The 16,135-nt window shown below is 40.7% G+C and overlaps 1 protein-coding gene across 2 annotated transcripts in view; it reads right to left on the bottom strand.

The window, feature by feature from the left end:
• CLASP1 (cytoplasmic linker associated protein 1) overlaps window positions 1-16,135 on the bottom strand; it is a 1,635,412-nt gene that overhangs the window by 1,519,737 nt on the left and 99,540 nt on the right. For both annotated transcript variants that reach the window (XM_086957100.1, XM_086957101.1), the window contains exon 2: window positions 2,271-2,757. In XM_086957100.1, the coding sequence (XP_086813226.1) occupies window positions 2,271-2,465 (195 nt within the window). In that variant the 5' untranslated portion in view covers window positions 2,466-2,757. The remainder of the gene's footprint in view (window positions 1-2,270; window positions 2,758-16,135) is intronic.

The raw sequence follows: 16,135 nt of genomic DNA, 5'->3' as shown, positions 1-16,135 counted from the left end.
GGCATCTGTTATTTGTTACAAGTGTACTAATGACAGCACTATCACTCATTTATTACTTCAATAAAAAGGAAAAATACCATATTATTAAAACAGCACAGCTTTACTAACTTGGAAAAAACTATTATTTTCTCAAATGCTCCATTCTGGAACCATTTACAAAAGAAAACTGGGGTCCGTATTCAATTCCAATTTCTTTGATTCTGTCTCATAGAATGAAATTAACTTCATATTCTTTCGCTAAGGTTAAATACACCAGTTTGTATTTACTGCACGTGAAAAAAGCAGTATGGCAAAAGCCATACATGCAGAATTGCTGACTGAAATATGCTCTTCATTACTGTTTTTATAAGGGGAAGGACATCAAGCCCCACTCAAAGATTCACCTCTTTTGAAGGAGGACTTCTCTCCACACTCAACAACGGCATTAAATGGTATAGTACACTCTGCAAATATATTATTTATGTAATGAACGCGAAAATAACTGTGGGCCACTTAACACTTTTCACTGGAGAGAGATGGACACATTTAACATAGTAATGCACATGAACAAGCTAGCTCACGCAAGACAACACAATCGGTCTCCCACACAAAATCCCTGAATGTCACTAATACCCACATAATTTCTATCTAACATGAACTCAGGTAAATTCCTTACTTCTGTGCGCAACTGCATTAGAAGCACCAATGCCCGTTTCAGACCTTCTATATCGTTAAACCCATTCCCATTAATTTCACAATGCTCCAATTGCATAACATATGGTCTGTCCATCAACAATTTAATCCTTCTAAACTTGCACTCAATCACCTTCAACCAACTCAAACAAATGGCATTCCACCCAAGGAGCCGCCATTCAGTCTTCAATTTGGACTGTTCAAACTTCTTCGGATAACAGCTTGCTCTTCTTTTACATCATCTCTCCTACCAATCGGTTTCTTTACAAAACCCACACCCAAAACAAAAACCTGCTCGTCATTTTCAATGTAGCTCAAAGGGAGTGTACAAACCTGCCCTACGCAACCACAATGTTAAACCACATCTCCCAAATGTACTTTTGCTTCCACTGCCCAATGAACACAATCAAGTACTACTCTGTTTTTGACAACTACATAGCTAGCCGATTTCTGCTCTTTAATGTATGATCTTAAGATAGGACCTTGCCTTCTAGGTCAACTGCCCGGATGTCTTTGTGCTAGAGAATAATCCTCTGGGCGTTTTTGTGTACTGAGCACTCCCACACTACCACCCTATAGTGGTTCATAGTGGCAAATTGGTATAAATTAATGGCAGGACTTGGTTTTCAAACACAGCTCACTAAAACCAAACCTGCACTACAAGAAAAACAGAGAATGCACTAATGACAAGCAACGGGCGCATAGGTGTGACTTTATCATAGTCATCGCTTTTGGGGAATACTGTATTTTGAAAGATATCTCTTGTGAAATAGCCATACATTGCTGCATTCACAATAATAGACATAATCCAGAAGGAACTGAAGGTTGCTTCTCTATGACATTCTTCAACATGGACCAGGAAGAGAATCTCACTGCTTCCTAATTAGAATCTGTAATGCCTTTATCATCAATTAATGTGCAAACTGAAAAATTGCTCTAGTGCTTCTAATGCTGTGAAGTATCATCTCTTAACTCTAAAGCGGAACTGACAGAGCACATATACATGAAACCTCAGGATGCCGATTCGAATCCCAGCAAGATAACTCAAAGTTCCCACTTCTGAGATCATTATGCATCATTACGATGGCTAATTTCTACATCCCTTCCCTTCTGTGGTGCTTAAGAGCTGTGAGGAGTCAACAGACTGACCCACTCCTTCAGCATGTAAAGTTTACCAGGCTCTGCCTGGTTACTTCTGAAAAATGAACCAGTCTGTCTTTAATTAAACCAGTCCTGTCTTTGAGATCATTGTACAACCTATTTTATCTCGTTAGACCTTGGTGCAAGAAACGTGTATAAAAGTAGAACATGATTCTTAATATCGCTTGATATTCAAGTTTAGATGCGCAGTCATCATGAGACCTTATTAAAAACCTGTGAAGCATCTCTTCCACAGGAACCTTGTGTCATTGGTTTTGACACACTTAAGGGGTTAAGACTTTTGCCCAATCACCTGTAATAGCGCTTAATCACTTCAAACACGTCACCCCTCTCCCAATAAAGCACTCATTGTAGCCCCGCCAATACTTTGAAATATCTTCTAAGCACATATTTAAGTTACCTGCCTACAAGTCAACCTGTTGAAAACCAAATCTCACCTTGTAATTGCTGGAATTCACCCAAGAGGTGGCCAGGCCGTCCACCATCTTGTCCAGAGCCGTCTGGTCGTGCTCCAGGTCAGATGACTTCTGCTTGTCCGAGATGTAGTCGATCATTTCCTGGCCCACTTGAAGGCGCTTGCCAACGTCCTTCTGCTGTATCTGTGCTAACCAGTAATCCATGTTGTGCTCCATGGTGCGGGGTCAACCCAGCACCAGCACGGGGGACGTTATTGGCAGAAGGGCTAAGTCCCCGGATGCGGCTATCCAGGAGCTCTCCTCCTTGCCAGACGGGGCTTGGGGCACTATGGGCCTGCGTTCCAGAGAAGCGATCCGGGGAACGAAAACAATTCAGCATGTGTGTACTGAAGCATCTGTCGGGAAGTTAAAAGGCCCATTCAGATCACCAGCCGAGATTAACACAGTGAGAGGTGTGGCAGCGCTGTATCACGGATCCCCAAAATAATTCATCGTTCAGCAGTCCATTCTGAAAAGGCAAAGATACAAAGAGATATTAGGGCTCGCAAAGACAGCAAAATCCCACGAGCAAAGACTTCTGTTACTGCCCAATTAAATGTTCGCACAGTGAGCAAAAGTCAGGTAAAAAGCTGACACCAAAAGTAAATGCAATGCATGGATCACAGGAAAGTAGCCCCACAGGGTTTTAAAGTAAGAAATTACAGTAAATAGATTACTCCGCAAGAGAAAGAACAAGTGTTGAAGGTGATACGTCTAAAACACATCATATTTTATAAAAGTCTGCTATACAGCATCCTGTAATTGTATTGCATTGTAATTGCATTTATATAGCACTTACTACCCCTGACGAGGCGTCGAAGCGCTTTTTCGGCGAGTAGCACAATACTCCGGGACCCATAGAGGATTAGTGATGAATTAGTATAGTGAAACATGCAAGTACATTTTAAGTGGTGGATAGGTTAGTCAGTTATTTGGATTGATAGCTGAAGGATAGAGGAGGAAAAAGGCTTGTGTTTATATAGCGCTTGTTGACGCACATATGTGATCAATGGAAGTTCCAGAACAACAGGATAAAGAAGCCCAGATCTAGAAAATGCGTGCCACAGTGCTATATTAAGGGTTTGAAAAAAGAGCAAAAAAATATGGGCAAAGATAACACAGCATAATGCAAACCAGCTTAAAAAAAATTGTGACTGAACTATGCACAGCCACATATTTTGTTCTCTCCTCGTCACAACTGCCAATTAATTCATGTTTACTCTAGGAAAAACATTTTTCAGAAATGTTATTTTATAAAAAAATAAAAAATAATATCTTTGAATATTTCCTTTTTTTACGTACTACTTTTTAAGAAGAAACAGTTCCTACAATCATGATTGGGCATTTTCCTAACACTTATAGACATTTACATAGTGTGCATTGCAAAATGAACATTCTACTACGGGTTTAATAAAAAATGATATAATTAACTACCTAATTCAAAGGTACTCCCTTATCGACCTCAAAGGTACTCCTTTATCGACCTCAAAGGGATGAAAGGCTGAGTCAGCACTGCCAGGATTCAAGCTCATTCCTTGTATATTAGATGCGTATCTCTGCAAGCAGCCTGAGCGTGCTGAAACATTTTCAGGATTTAGTGTTATACAGGAAGTCTTTCTCGCCCTAAAGGGGTGAAAAGTTGTCACTCTGTAGAATGAACGGAAAATAGCCCAATATGCGGCAAGAAGATGCTATTTTTCAGATTTTGGCATCAGTTGTCTACATGTGTAACACATTCACAGCAACAACTAATCTTATTTTTCGAAAACAAGATGATGTAAAAACATCTTAAGCAAAATTTGTTACAGGTTAGAAATTCACTGCGCAATAACGTCAATAAAAAAGTGCCATAACTAAGCAGATGGGGTCTAAATCTTAGCCACGAAAAGCTGTGATCAGCTCTCACCTAGGAGTACTGGTCTTCTGAATACTTAACGGGACTCTTCTGGCCTGGAGAGGCGGGAGAGGGGAGAAGTAGGACGCCCCAATGTGCCATTAACGTAACACCTACTTGACAGCAGCAGGTGTTTATCCGAAGGCTGGGGCCTACTGCCCACTGGGCCGCAGCTGACCACCCCATCCCCACCAAAATATGCTATGTGGTCGAAGGTCCAAGAGGAAACTGTGCCTGGAGGTGACAATCAGAAAATGAGAGCACGCTCAACAGTGTAAACAGAAAATGAAAATAAATACCATTAATCATTTCATAGTTGGTAAATGGCAGCGTTCCATTGAGAGGAGCTTCATGTAAAAGTACCATGCATGCAGCCAATTCTAAACCTACCCTTATATTTAAAAAAAAAAAAAAAAAAAAAAAAAACAGAACCATTGATTGAAGAATGCAAATGTTGAGAAAAAAGTCAGGACGGCTGAAGAAGTCACACCGGACATGGGGCTTGTATATGTAGTTACCCAATATTTGAGGAGGACCCGACTTAAAATTAAATATTTTCCAGAAGGGCTTTAAGCGGAATGAAATACGTGGGCAGGTCTCTGAAAGGGCCGTGGCCAGTTAACCCAAGGGTGGCTAATGCAATTAAGAAAGTGGCTTAAAATGTACATTTAAATCCTGTGCTTCACACGGCATGCCACCGGACTAGAATGTGACAGCATCTCTGGGAGCGTTGTGTTACTGCACTCAGACATGTCACACAACAACCAACACATTTACCTAAAACAAGCCAGACCTACTGGCTTTGCCAATGCTTGTTAGCAGTAGAGAATACATGAGAAAAAACGATATTGTTGTGAAAAATGTGAAAAGAAATGTTTACATTTTGAAAATAAAAACTGAATTAAACATTGCTGAGGTCTGTGGAAAGGGTAGTTGTCTTCAGAGTGTCATAATCAATCCAGTTGTCTCCTTCACACAGCGTTCTGTGAAGTTGGAGGTTTCCCCACATCTTTCTGAATTCTTCTATCTGCATAATTTAGAACCGCACCCTCTTCATTCACTCCTTCGTCACATACTTCTTTGCACCTCCTTCCCTTCAGCAATCCCGTACACATTTACCTGTAAGTACTAATTTTCTTTTACCTTTGCCCTGTCAAACTTTCAACGGCTTTGTAACTCCTTTACAAACTTTCTCATATACTCACACTTAAAAATGGCACGTCTCCACTGCCTGTGAACTCTGCAGAGGGTCCAAGAATAGCATGAGCAGGTCTCTTGAGCACCTTTATTATGGCCCACTGTGAACTCCCAGACACCCATGGAGGACCTTGCTCACAGTACATACAATACAAGACTTGTGCAACATGAAAAAAAACACGCAGAAAAGCAACATTCTGCTAAACGGCAAGAAATCTAAGGGAATTAAGTAAAGCTTGACAATGAAACTTAAGAAAAACCACTGAAATGGAGGACATTCATGATTTTTTTAGACATAGGTGATATCGCTGGGAGCTTTCCCTGTAACGGACATCAATATAGCGCCTGGCAGGGACCAGGTTAATTACTGCCGGGTCTGAGACCCGGTGGGACACGCCCCACTTAAAGCGCTAATAACTAGTGACATATATTTCAGGTGAGTTTCCCGAATTTACACAGTTCATGGACGCCATGGAACGCCGGCTGGATTTTACCATTTGGTGGTCTGTGGAGAGAGGCTGCTCCCAGTGAAACACGATTCTTCACTTGATAAATGCAGCATGTTAGTGGCTGCATCAAATAAGTAATAAAGCATGCATAATGCAGTAGAACAGCCCCGCGCGCATCCATCAAGTAAGCAAAACGCTGCAATTTAGATAAAAAGATCTTTTGTAATCAGCTTCTGGGACACTTAAAGTTCACAATCTATCACACTAGCGCTGTAGACCTTAAAAGCCTAATTTGCATAAATTCACTGTGTTTGGAAATGCTACAGTGGATAAGTAACACCACTAAAGTTTCATTTGTCACCTACTACAATGATCTCATCCAAAGGAACTCAGAATCCCGCACACAAGGTCACAGAGGCTGATTGAGACACAGCAAAAATGTATACATTCTCTGAGTGAGCAGTGCTTTACCAACGAAAAAATGAACTAGCACTTAACCTGCTACGCAATCAAACCCTTTCAGGGGTGGCATAAAAAAAGTCGGAGACATATAGATAACATTCACACAAATGTGTTTTTATTTAGCTAGGTTATGTTTTTAGCACCACAGCCCGAAAATATGCAGGTACTAAGAACCGCATAATAAACCAAACAAAGGAAGCATTGACAAAGGCACGAGGTCAGTGTATCACATCCTACAGCGTGAAAACGCAGGCCTTCACAAATGCGGTTTGCATGTGCTGGAAGCACAAATAAAGTCAGTGTTATAAAGAATACCAGATGCAGTAGCTGGATAAACTCTTATTTTATTCACGGCCTCCACTGCGCCACCAGGGTAACAGGACATTACATTAACAGGACATTACATTACATTTCTCTCTTCACGTTCAGACTGCCCAACTGACAACATTCTAAGGCAGCCTTCAGGGACAAAGAACGTTCCAAACGGGGAAGAAGAGGGAGGGGTAGGAGGAAGGTACCAAGTGGAGGATAAAATAATAAAGGAGCACATATTATAACCCGTATAGTGCCAGCCCCGTGTACATTCTTCACCAGCTGATTATTTAGTTACATACACTATGCACAGAATACCCTAGGGATTATAACATCTTCCCTCCTAACAAAGCAATGGAAGTCAGAATATACCGGTATACTAACGAAGTTAATACATACTGTAGTCCTTGTGCCAGTTAGGTTTACTGGTAACCCTCTTGGTGTGCACTCTTTGGTCGGTGGTTCCCAGAGAGTTCCCCTGTGCAGAGGCCCCTGGTTCATGGTATCTTGCCAACCGGTCCATGCTCCAGCTTTGTCCATTCTCTAAGGTCACAGTGTTATTCTTTACCTCTAAAAAAATGTTTGGCTTTAAATATTTGCACTCATAGTTGCCTGTGATATTCAGCCTCTTTACCACCACCAACTCTCCTACTGCCCAATTTTGTGTCTTGCATCCATATTTCGCATCATATCGTTCTTTATATTTGGTTTGATGAGATTCTACCTTGTCTCTAACCTCTTCAAACGAATGAGAAGAAAACTCTCCACCTCCCATCCAGGAAGGGAAGAATTTGGTACTCGGTTTCCTTCTTCTGAGAGAACAGAAAGGAGATATGCCAGTACTGCGTTGGGAGTAGTGTGAAATGCCCATAGCAACTCCCTAAATGACATTTCTATAGGAACATTATTGGTACACGCTAACTGGATGTTTTCTTTAATCATTCTATTCACTCTCTCGATCATGCCATTTGCCCGCGGGCAGTACAATGCTGTTTTGAGATGTGTAATATTGAGCTTCTCCAAAAATTCAGACATAGCAGATGATGTGAGCTGTACTCCATTGTCCGTAACCAATGCGGAGGGAATACCTTCATTGGAGAACGTGTTGCTCAAGAATTCGATTAAAGATTCAGTAGTGATTACATTGACCAGTTTAGTTACCACCCAGTGTGAATGGAAGTCAGTTAAAGGGAAGATAAATCGCTTGCCCATACCTGACCTGTTGATTGGGCCTATAATATCCAAAGCCAGTTTGTCCCATGGTTTACTTGGGATAGACCCTGGCGATAATGGAGACTTCTGAATAGGTTTGGATTTGTCACTGTTTGCGTAAGCGTGGCAGTTCTTCACCTTGCTCTCCACCCAGGAATCTATGCCTGGAAACCAGTAGTACTCCCTTAGTCTATTCTTTGTAAGGCTTCTTCCCAAGTGTCCTTCGTGGACTAGATCAATGAGTTTATCTATTAAGATCTTTGGGGGTATTATTTTGTCCTTTCTCCAGAGCAAATCCTCATTAATGCTAATTTCATGTTTCACTTCCCAGAATTTGCTCAACCCTTCATCAACATCCTTGCTATACTCAAGCCATCCATTCATAGTTAGTTCCTTCAACTTGATGATGGTGTGATCATTGTTCATACCTTCAGCCCATTCCTCCTTGCTAATGGTAGTTGAATGGACTTGCAAAATAGGAAATTCTTGAACTTCAAATTACTCCACCTTGTCTAATGGTGCTCTTGAAAGAAAGTCTGCTGCTTTATTGTGTTCTCCAGCCACAAACTCAACTTTGAAGATTAAACTTTCCAATCCTAACACCCATTTGGCAATCCTGGGTGTACAACTGTAGCCCCCTTTGAACTGAACACGTACATCAAAGGTTTGTGATCCGTGCGAATGGTGAATTTAATGCCCCATAGGTAAAATTTAAAATGTCTCCCGGCCCAGAAACAGGCAAGTGCTTCTTTTTCTACTACTGAATAGTTTTTTTCTGCACTGCTCAGGGTCCGAGAGGCGAAAGCAACTATTCTTTCTCTGCCTGCGATGACTTGTGACAGGGTAGCGCATAAACCTTTATTACTGGCGTCCGTAGTAAGAATCTTTTTCCTTGAAGGATCATAGTTACACAGATATGGGGCATTAAGGATAGCTGAATTAAAGGCCTCAAAAGCACTCTGGTGCATTTCTAACCGCTTGAATTGGGAATGACTATTGGTGAGATCTCTGGGATCTCCAGCAATGTCCGCAAGGTTTTTAGCAAACTTTGCCATGTATTCAGCCAACCCAAGGAAAGAAAGTAATGCTTGCTTATTTGTGGGAGCTTGAGCTTTCTCGATGGCCTCCAAAAGGCTGAGCTTAGGTCAGAAACCCTATTTGGATATTGAGTGCCCCAAGTAATCTACTGACCCCACTCCAATTCTGCACTTCTTTTCATTGAGAGTGAGCCCTGCTTCTTCGAACTTTCCTAGAACTGATGTGAGATGTGCATCATGTTCCTCACTAGTGGCACCATATATTAAAATGTCATCTTGGAAGCATGTCGTATGAGGAATTCCTTCCAAGATGTGTTTCATGATCTTTTGAAATACCGCAGCCGCGGATACCAGACCAAACGGCATACGCAGGAACATGAAGGAACCTAAAGGAGTGGAAAAGTCGTAAGTTCTCTTGACTCTGGATGGAGTTCCACCTGGTGGTAGGCGCTTGATAAGTCCAGAACACTAAAGCAATACGCCTCACCCATGGTGCTTAATGCTTCAGGGAAACCTTTCCACTATAATGTTGTCATTGAGATTTCTGAGGTCAATGCATAACCTTATCCAGTAATCGGCCTTCTTAGCTATAACCACCGGAGAAACCCATGCAGTGCAGTCAACAGGTCGGATCACTCCTAGCTTTTTGCAGTCTGTCCAGCTCTTTCTTCAGAGGTTCATTCATTAAATGTGGTATGGGCCTAGTCTTGTGGGTGATAGGTTTTGCATTGGCCTTGAGTTTAATCTTGTGCTGGAATTTTTTTTAAGGAGACCCAACTCTGACGAAAATACCTCAGGAAATTTTTTAACCCAATTGTCTCTGGAACTAGGTGAGTCCATGGAAAAAACTTGCTCAAGGCCGTTAGGATTCAGTATTATGCCCAGTTCTTTCTGGTGCTGCCACCCCAGTAGGTTTGAGCCTTCCTCCACAATATATACCTTGCCTAGGATGGAACGGTCTTTAAAGGTGATGTGAGAGTTCATCATACCCTTGACTGGAATAGGTTGATTGATATCCACCCCCAACAAATCCTTTTCATCACACACATTACTATTCTTAAAATCCGAGATATTCATCAAAGTAAATGGCGAACAAGAATCAGCGTACATTTTGACCATCTTGCCCTCAATACTGACCTCACATTGGGGATAATCTATGTGATGGAATACTTCAGACTCTCTTATTTGGAATGCAATTTTATTAATGGATTGTAATTTATTCTCTTGAGAACTAGAAGTGGAAGCATACCTTGAACAAGGACTATGGCAAACCCTAGCCAAATGACCTTTTCTATTACATTTTTTACACATTGCTGAAATTGCAGAACACGTAGGATTATTCGCTAGATGGTTATTGCTGCCACAACGGTAGCACTTGAGTTTGTTGGTTATAGTAGCTTTGGATTTGTCCGCCTTGGGGAATTTCTCCCCTTTGATTTTTAATACTTCTACCTCATCTGAGGTTTCCTCAATTCTGACACCAAGTTGCTTTCTGCATTGGTTTGTTCCCCCTGAATGGATTTAGGTCTTATCTCTTTCATGCACTTTGCTGTATGTTCAATAGACTTGGCTATTTCGATAGCTTCATGTAGGTAAGGTTGCTTTTGGAGCAACTTCTCTTGAATTCTGCTATTACTAGTGCATCTTACGATTTGATCTCTTATGAGGGAATCATTGAGTTCCCCAAATTGGCAGAGAATACTTAGACCCCTCAACACCGCCACATAGCTAGCAATACTTTCATTCTTTCCCTGGACTCTACCAAAAAAACTTGTGGCGTTCTAGCACAATGTTAACCTTATCACCAAAATGTATTCCCAGTTTAATTAACAACACTTCATAAACATTAGACGCCTCCTCCAAATCTGGTTCTGGTAATGTGTCAAATATTTTCCTACCCTGGTTGCCTAGGTTGTGGAGGAGGACAAGTTGCCTTCTGAACACACTGAATTTCTCTCCCCCAATAGCAATAAGATAGGATTCAAACACTCTCACCCATTCTTTCCACAGCAGGTTGGGTTCCCCACAATCATTTAAAAAAGGTGTAGGTTGAAACATATTTGATGCAGCCATATTGGTGGTGTAACCAAATGCACGGAGCCTTCAACAATAATTCTCACAGGGTAGTTAACACTAGTAAGGTAGAAAATTTACCTCTGAAGGCATATATCACAAAATGTCAGGAATTAGAAAGCAATAATGAGTTACCACATAAAATGGTGTGGACAGCGCAATCACCCCTTAAATAAAGCTCTATAATCACTATTAAACATTAGAACAGACAAGGAAAATCACAATGGAGTGGACGGCATTTAGAGTAACAGTTATTACACCTTGTAATATCAACACCATGTGCTGGTTGGAACATAGATAGCTGTGCGCATCAGCGCAAAGGAAGCAGGCACTTAGTAGCTGTGCCTACCAGCGAAATGGAAGAAGGCCCCCTTTAACCTCTAGAAGATTACTCCACAGGGTTTACAACTGTGCAGAACAGTGCAAAGAAAGCAGGCACCTTGAAGCTGTGCCTATCAGCGCAAATGGAGAAGGCACCATATAATCTCCTGAAGTCTGGCACTATATATTCTCCTGAAGTAGATTACCTAAAGAGATGTATTTCGCACCATTGCCAAAGCTGACTTTGATCAGACAGGCTGCGCCTGTCAGCGCGATATGATGACAATAAAAAAAATCTTCAGGCTTTAAGATGACTGAGGAAATAGCTGAAATCTCTGAAAAGTTGTATACAAAGGAACAGCTGAGTGAAGAGATGACTTCAGAAACAAAGATACACTGCCCTCTAGCGTATGTAGCGTGATTGCGCACCAGTCTCCCCAGCTGACGTTACGATGACCAAGAAGCAGTTGCAGAGATACCTAGGCAGGCTGAATCGTGAAGGAATGGCTGTGCCGGTCAGCGCGTAGGTAGTTAAAATAATCAAGAGTGCAATGCCCTCTAGCGCGTGTAACGCGCTAGCGCACTTTCTTCAGCTGACTGAAATTGAGAGATCAGCCCCTCTAGCGCGTGTAACGCGCTGGTGCACCCTCCTCAGATGACTAAAAACGGCAAGGATCAGCTGCGTAGTCCAGAATACATCAGCACATGAGTGGCAATGCCTATGTGCTTCATAAAGGACTATCGTTGGGAAGATAATGAAAGCGACGTCTCAAATACAGTCATTTCCTCCAATGTAGGATTCAAGCGAATTGTTCCCACGGTCCAGACGGAATCACTTTAGAGGGAAACGCTACTTGGCAGAATGAATCACAATACCCATAAATCTGCCGCATGTAACGGACGTGAGAGAAAGGCAGTTGAATTCCATTAAGGCAAGGACCCCGACATAAGCCGCTCTTATCAGCACTTCTTAAATGTAGACAAAAGCGCTGCTGTTAGATCCGCTTATTTTAAAATGTTGATGAAGATGAAATAAAGCCTCTGAGATCACTGAGGGCTTGCCAAGATCATAAACAGTACCTTAACCTTGCGGGCCACAATGTTTGGCTGGTGGATGACACAAGTGGGAAGGATAGCCGAGCTGCTCCCTCACACAGACCAGTCGTCGCCAGTGTTATAAAGAATACCAGATGCAGTAGCTGGATAAACTCTTATTTTATTCACGGCCTCCACTGCGCCACCAGGGTAACAGGACATTACATTACATTTTTCTCTTTACGTTCAGACTGCCCAACTGTCAACATTCTAAGGCAGCCTTCAGGGACAAAGAACGTTCCAATCGGGGAAGAAGAGGGCGGGGTAGGAGGAAGGTACCAAGTGGAGGATAAAATAATAAAGGAGCACATATCATAACCCATATAGTGCCAGCCCGGTGTACATTCTTCACCAGCTGATTATTTAGTTACATACCTATGCACAGAATACTCTAGGGATTTTAACAGTCAGAGCTACAGCTTATACCAACATAGGGAGGTAATAGCCAAAAGGATTGCTTTTGTTACCGATTGTATAGAAAACATAAGAAATTAAATGTGAAGAACAATGAGATAGTTGAGTGTACCTTTCGGAAGTAAAATTGCCCTTCATACCTTCAAGCTGAAGCAATTCATAGAAGGTAGAATGAGAGACTAAACAGTTAAGAGAACGAGGTGAGAGAGAAAGACTCTTCAGAGCTGAGATAGCTACTCCATCGACATTTTGAATAATTAGTAACAATAGGTTAAACAGAGCACAGCCCTGACAAGCCAGACCGAAAATGGCACTGAAAAGACCGACAAACTATATAGATTTTAATAAATTACTCTGGGACCTCATTCCTCACTTCTGAAATAAGACACTACATCCTACTACCTTGTTCTATGCTATTGCCACACTCAAAGTAGGAAATCAGAAATCATTCTGTAGGAGCCAAACCCAATAACCTCATGATCCAAAGTATCAAACAAACCCCAAAATGTACCTAAGGGTGTTCGGCTCCACACAACTTCTCACTGATCTAACAGCATTAATACACACATTTAGCAGATTAAAATCATGATTAGGAACTGGAGACACTCAAAAAGGGATTTCCAGATCAAAATTTGATTTAAGAGGTTTAATGCAGGATCATCAAAATAAGCATTATAAAGTAACTTGCATATTCTACCTTGAAGGTTCAGATACAGAATCATGAATCGTAACAGAAACCCTAGTTAGTCACTTTAAATTCTATGTGCCAAACTCGTAAAGAGTACTCACTGCATCGAAAGTAAAGAAAATCTCAAAATACTCTGACAGAGTATCAGAAGGATAATAGAAAGCCACTCCAATTCTTCAAAACAAGGGTTTGTATACACAATTTATGCAATGTATTAATACAACTGCAAACTAAGCATGGCATAATCATGGTTAGGTCGCACTGGCAATTCAAAAACATTTTCTAAAGTTTGTAAGGCTCTTAACACTAACCCATTTCTTAACCTAATAGACATTTCCTGCTTCCTTCCTAAGCAACTGCATTCCATAGATGTACAACTAATTGTGAAACATTTCTTAACAGCTCATAGAATTAGGTACTTGTACATGCTTACAGATGAACGCACAACAGAAATCCTTCAGATACATTAGGTACATAATGAAAAGTTTAGTTCACAATACATGGTTTCTAATACTGTGCATTGACGTAATTGCTCCCTGTGTTTAACGGAAGTTGTAGGGAGAGAAGACTTGTAGCGGGTAACTGATTAAGAGGGGGGAATTAAGAGGAGCAAGATGAGCAAAACACCACAAGCTGCATACATTTTCAAATAATGGTGTCTCACACAAAAATGTGGTACGACTAAATTACATTAGTCACACTTTTATATGGAATAATCATATTGTTTTAAGCACAAAATTAATTCACCCATTGTAGTCATATGCGTCATTAAAATGACTAATTCACACAAATAGTTTGTCACCCAAGATTGCACCCGGGAAAGACTTTGACAACCTCTCCCAGCTAAACTTTAAAAATCAGCCATTAGTTCATTGTCAAAACCTTCATTTTCTTGAACAATGGTACACTTTTCTCCAATTGCTTCAATAGTTGATGCATTTGGTCTTTGTAATTATCCAATTCCACATCCTGCAATCTTTTCCTCATATTATTACATCCTTTAGTCTTATTAAGAAGTCTACTAATAATATATTTTAAATACTTTAATAGAAGCAATACAGCAACTTCAGAAATCATTACAATTACTATAGGGTTAGAACTAATTGATGAATACCACCACCAATATTTCATAATCCCTCATCTACTTTACCAACAATTCTTTCTGACTCCCCTACCCAGTATCCTACACTCTCCCATAATCTTGGCTCTGTCAATGCTCTAATCTCATGAGTCAGATTAGTGACATTAGTAATGAAATAATTAATCGCTCCACTATAATCAGGAACGTATGTACACCTCTTTGCCGTTAATTAATTTGCAAACTGTGCCTTCTTTTATCAAGCGAAAATCCAAGACAAGACAGTCCTGCATACCGATTGCTCTAATTGCTACCATTATCCATTTCCTAATTTAAAAGAACCCACTGTATCAACTATCAACAGAAATTCTGTCTAATACTGTAGACAAGTGCTTGATTGTCACATCATTAATGGCTACACCCCTTGGAAGAATCATGGCTCCTAAAATATCTAAACTCGACTAACCAAAACTTCGCCATATTCTTTTCATGACTTATTTATTTGTTGTCTAACTCATCTATACAATAAATTCTAAGACAGGTGTCTCCAACCAGTCAATCACGAGCTACCAGTAGCTCCCAGATAACCACAGAGTAGCTTGCAGAATTGAGTTCATTTTTAAATAAGCACAGTGTCACATTTTCCATTTAAAGTTAAGTGAAGGCTGGGTTTATTTTAGATTATTATCAGACTGCATTTAACAGGGCCTGATAATGAGCAATTCTCAGTCAGAATTATGACCCAGGCTGGGGTTAGGGCACCAAGGTGAAGAATTGAGGCAGTGAGGTATTTAACTCTCAAATAAAGGTCCATGTCAACTCAATTTTGAAGCGGGAGAACACAATGATGTTTGTGAATGCTTTTAAAGGTGAGAAAATTAAAATGACAAGTTACCTTCATGGTTAAATTAACTCTTCATTTTATTTTTCTCCCATTTCAAAGTATCACAATTACAAACAGCTGGCCTCTTGCTTCTAATGGCCAGTAAACCCTGTGCCATATGTAGAACTCAAAAATACAGTTATTTTTTAAACGGGAAACGTTTTAAGTACAGAAAAATGTTTCATATTTTCATTATTTTTGCGGAACATTTTTTGCACTCTAAATTTCTCCCAGAAAAAAACCCATATGGCGAAAAGGTATGTCATGTGCCACAAGAACATATGGCACAGGCTCTCAGTCACTCATACACACATCCCATTCATACGCACACATGTTCATACACACCCAAAGACCACACTCACTCACACACACATTGCAGCATTATCACAGTGCCCCTAGTCCAAGTATTTTTTTTCAAACCATAGTATCTGCTCCTATGGACATTAGCCTTAAAGTCAATGAAGCTGGGCGTAGTGGCGCCTGGTAACAATGCGCAAGTTGTTTAGCCTTCAGTAGCTCACAATGATTTTCACTGATCAGAAGTAGCTCTCACTACAGAAAAGTTTAGAGACTCCTGTTCTAGGAAAACTAAGGCCAAATAACATACACCAACCGAACTTCTTGGCAGGTTAAAATAAGCAGTCTTAACACACACATAATAGATTCCCCTCATGATAAATTACCCTCCAAACAAAATGTCTCCACTGACCTCCTGAGATTTGTCACACACTT

The sequence above is a fragment of the Lissotriton vulgaris genome, chromosome 2_1, assembly GCF_964263255.1.
Source record: "Lissotriton vulgaris chromosome 2_1, aLisVul1.2, whole genome shotgun sequence".
In the NCBI taxonomy this organism is placed as follows: domain Eukaryota; kingdom Metazoa; phylum Chordata; class Amphibia; order Caudata; family Salamandridae; genus Lissotriton; species Lissotriton vulgaris.
Note: the sequence above shows the minus strand (reverse complement) of the source record. Positions and strands in the feature narration are given on the sequence as shown.